This window comes from Limulus polyphemus, unplaced genomic scaffold (assembly GCF_000517525.1).
Source record: "Limulus polyphemus unplaced genomic scaffold, Limulus_polyphemus-2.1.2 Scaffold12594, whole genome shotgun sequence".
NCBI classification, from domain to species: Eukaryota; Metazoa; Arthropoda; class Merostomata; order Xiphosura; family Limulidae; genus Limulus; species Limulus polyphemus.
Window position 1 is genome coordinate 9,106 of NW_013678204.1, and position 2,672 is coordinate 11,777.

Consider the following 2,672-nt stretch of genomic DNA (forward strand, 5'->3'; position numbering starts at 1 on the left):
TTATCTTATTTATTGGTTTGAAGATAGGGTAAAAATTCTGATACTTTTTAAATACTTTATATAATTGACTTGTTAAACCTGGAATGTAAACTTAGAGTTTTTTTTGGTTTTTCCTAAGCAGATTATAATGTGGTATTTGTAACTGAATTTGCTCATTTACTCTTTCAGGACGGGCTCGGTCCCTGGGATTGACCTCGTAACAATTATATATTTTGAATTATGAAACACAAAACTATGATAAAAATGAAAATTTCTAATGTTTTTTATTTTATTGTTTGATTAGGATGCATTCATCAAAATTACTCGAACAGAAGGGAAGCGTTCGTTGTGGAGTGGACTTCCTACTACTTTGTAAGTTATTCATTTGTTTCTGAAACTTTTGCTTTAAGATTAGAACATTTCAACTGAGTATAAAGCTGATGTTTTCATTGGTAAGTCGCTTCTTATACCCTAGCTTGAAAAGACATAATAGTTAAAATCGTTGAGAAATGCGTTCAACATTCTGGCCAAATTACTTCATCTGTAATTTGAGAATTATTTTGCTCTAGCTGCATTTATCTCATTGTTTTATTAGTACACTTATTTTTAAAACCCATAATAAAAACTTATATTGTAATTTCATTCATGTTATTTATTTGATTTAGTGATCTGTATAATCCTTTTTATATTACATTGAAGGCTAATGATTTTCTGGTACAGATTTTGATAAAGTTTTGTAATAGTTTAATTCTGCTATGAAACATGAAATAAGGTTAGTTAACTACTTATTGAAACCAAATGACCCTCATCTGGTTAATTGGTGTTGGATATTTATATAAAGGTGTGGTAGATTATGTATTACAGAACGTTATTTTACTTCTGTTGTGAACAATTATGACAGTTTTTATTTTGTTTAATTATTGGTTTTGAATACTGTAGTACTCGCATAATGAGTGCTTAAAGCTAACATTTGACACTGACAAGTAATGAACGTAGTACCAGTAAACTTAACTTTAGCATAGTGTTGTTAAACTTGTTCTCCTCATTCTTAACATTCTGATTCAGTAATCAGAGCCTGAAATGTTATCAAAGACCACAAAAAGGGGCTACAAAAATCCATAAAAACACAGTCCACAGCTATGGATATTGTAAATGTTATTGAGACAAAACATAAGTTTTATTATTACAATTGTTTTTCCTGTTAGAGTGATGGCTGTTCCAGCTACTGTCATCTACTTCACTCTGTATGATCAACTTCGAGCTTATCTGTTACATCATTCCAATGCTTCAAAGCAGGCACTTTGGGTTCCAATGTTGGCTGGAGCAGCTGCAAGAGGTTAATTTCTAAATTTAACTTAATTCCTTATGGTTTTACTTAAACTGAAATCTCACTTCATTCCCTCTCTTGTCGTTTTTGAATTGTAGTTCTACATTATATTCTTCTCTTGAAGTATGTTCACACAGTTATTAACATCTGTATTAACAGTTCATGACTTTCTTAATAATTCCACAAATTTAAGTATTATGTAAAGTAATCTTATCGGTATATTAAAAATAATTAGTTAATTAGTATGGTATACTTAAGTCGATCCAACTTAGAATTAAAAATAAGATGTAGTAGTTATGGAAATTAATGAACTTTTTAAAATATTTAATGAATATTAAAGTTTATTTATTAGTCTCTAAACTGCTAGTGTTTTTATAAACACTTATACGTTGTTTATGATATCACTGCTTTTATTTGCCTTTTAAGGCACGTGTATTTATTTAAATGAAAAATAGTAACTCTGTGGATTATTCCTTTTTAATGAAGAAAAAAGTTTAGATGTTTGAGTGATGTCGAAGTGAAAAATTACAGTTAATTTCTTCAGTTTGAGATAAAAAATTTTTTTTGTAAGGTATAAGTACTTCACATAATCTTGTGTAAGAAAGTATAAAAAAAGTGTTAAAAAATGAAAATAAATTATTTTCACAAGTTTTATATGAAAGAAATATTAAATGTGATGTTATTTTCACAATTGGATATTTTTAGTAATATTTAGTTTTTGAAAAGTTCTTTTACACTTGACTTCTTGTGTAACTTTCAGTTATTGCCGTAACAGTGATAAGCCCATTGGAATTGATAAGAACCAAGATGCAGTCCAAAAAGCTGAGCTATTCGGGTCTGTATAATGGAAGTTTTTGTTTTTATACTCGGAGCAATTATCAAAAGTTATATAAAAACAGAAAGCTTAAATGTTTCATATCTTTTCTACTTTGCAACAACACTTTATTCATTTGAGAAATACAATATTATAGGTCCTCAAACTGTGGTTGTTCTCTACTCAATCCTCAAACTACTGACTGGTGAGGTTCATATACAGAAATGAAATATTATAGGTCATCAAACTGTAGTTGTTCTCTACTCAATCCTCAAACTACTAACTGGTGGGGTTCATATACAGAAATACAATATTATAGGTCATTAACTGTAGTTGTTCTCTACTCAATCCTCAAACTACTGACTGGTGGGGTTCATATACAGAAATACAATATCATAGGTCATCAAACTGTGGTTGTTCTCTACTCAATCCTCAAACTACTGACTGGTGGGGTTCATATACAGAAATACAATATCATAGGTCATCAAACTGTGGTTGTTCTCTACTCAATCCTCAAACTACTGACTAGTGAGGATCATACACAGAAATACA

The 2,672-nt window shown here is 29.6% G+C and overlaps 1 protein-coding gene across 1 annotated transcript in view; it reads left to right on the plus strand.

Moving 5' to 3' along the window:
- LOC106477037 (solute carrier family 25 member 40-like) overlaps positions 1-2,141 on the plus strand; it is a gene marked incomplete at its 3' end in the record, with an annotated part of 8,436 nt that extends 6,295 nt beyond the window's left edge. The window contains exons 3-5 of the mRNA XM_013937643.2: positions 284-351; positions 1,185-1,315; positions 2,067-2,141. Coding sequence (XP_013793097.2) covers positions 284-351; positions 1,185-1,315; positions 2,067-2,141 — 274 coding nt within the window. The remainder of the gene's footprint in view (positions 1-283; positions 352-1,184; positions 1,316-2,066) is intronic.
- Positions 2,142-2,672: the final 531 nt, after the last annotated feature.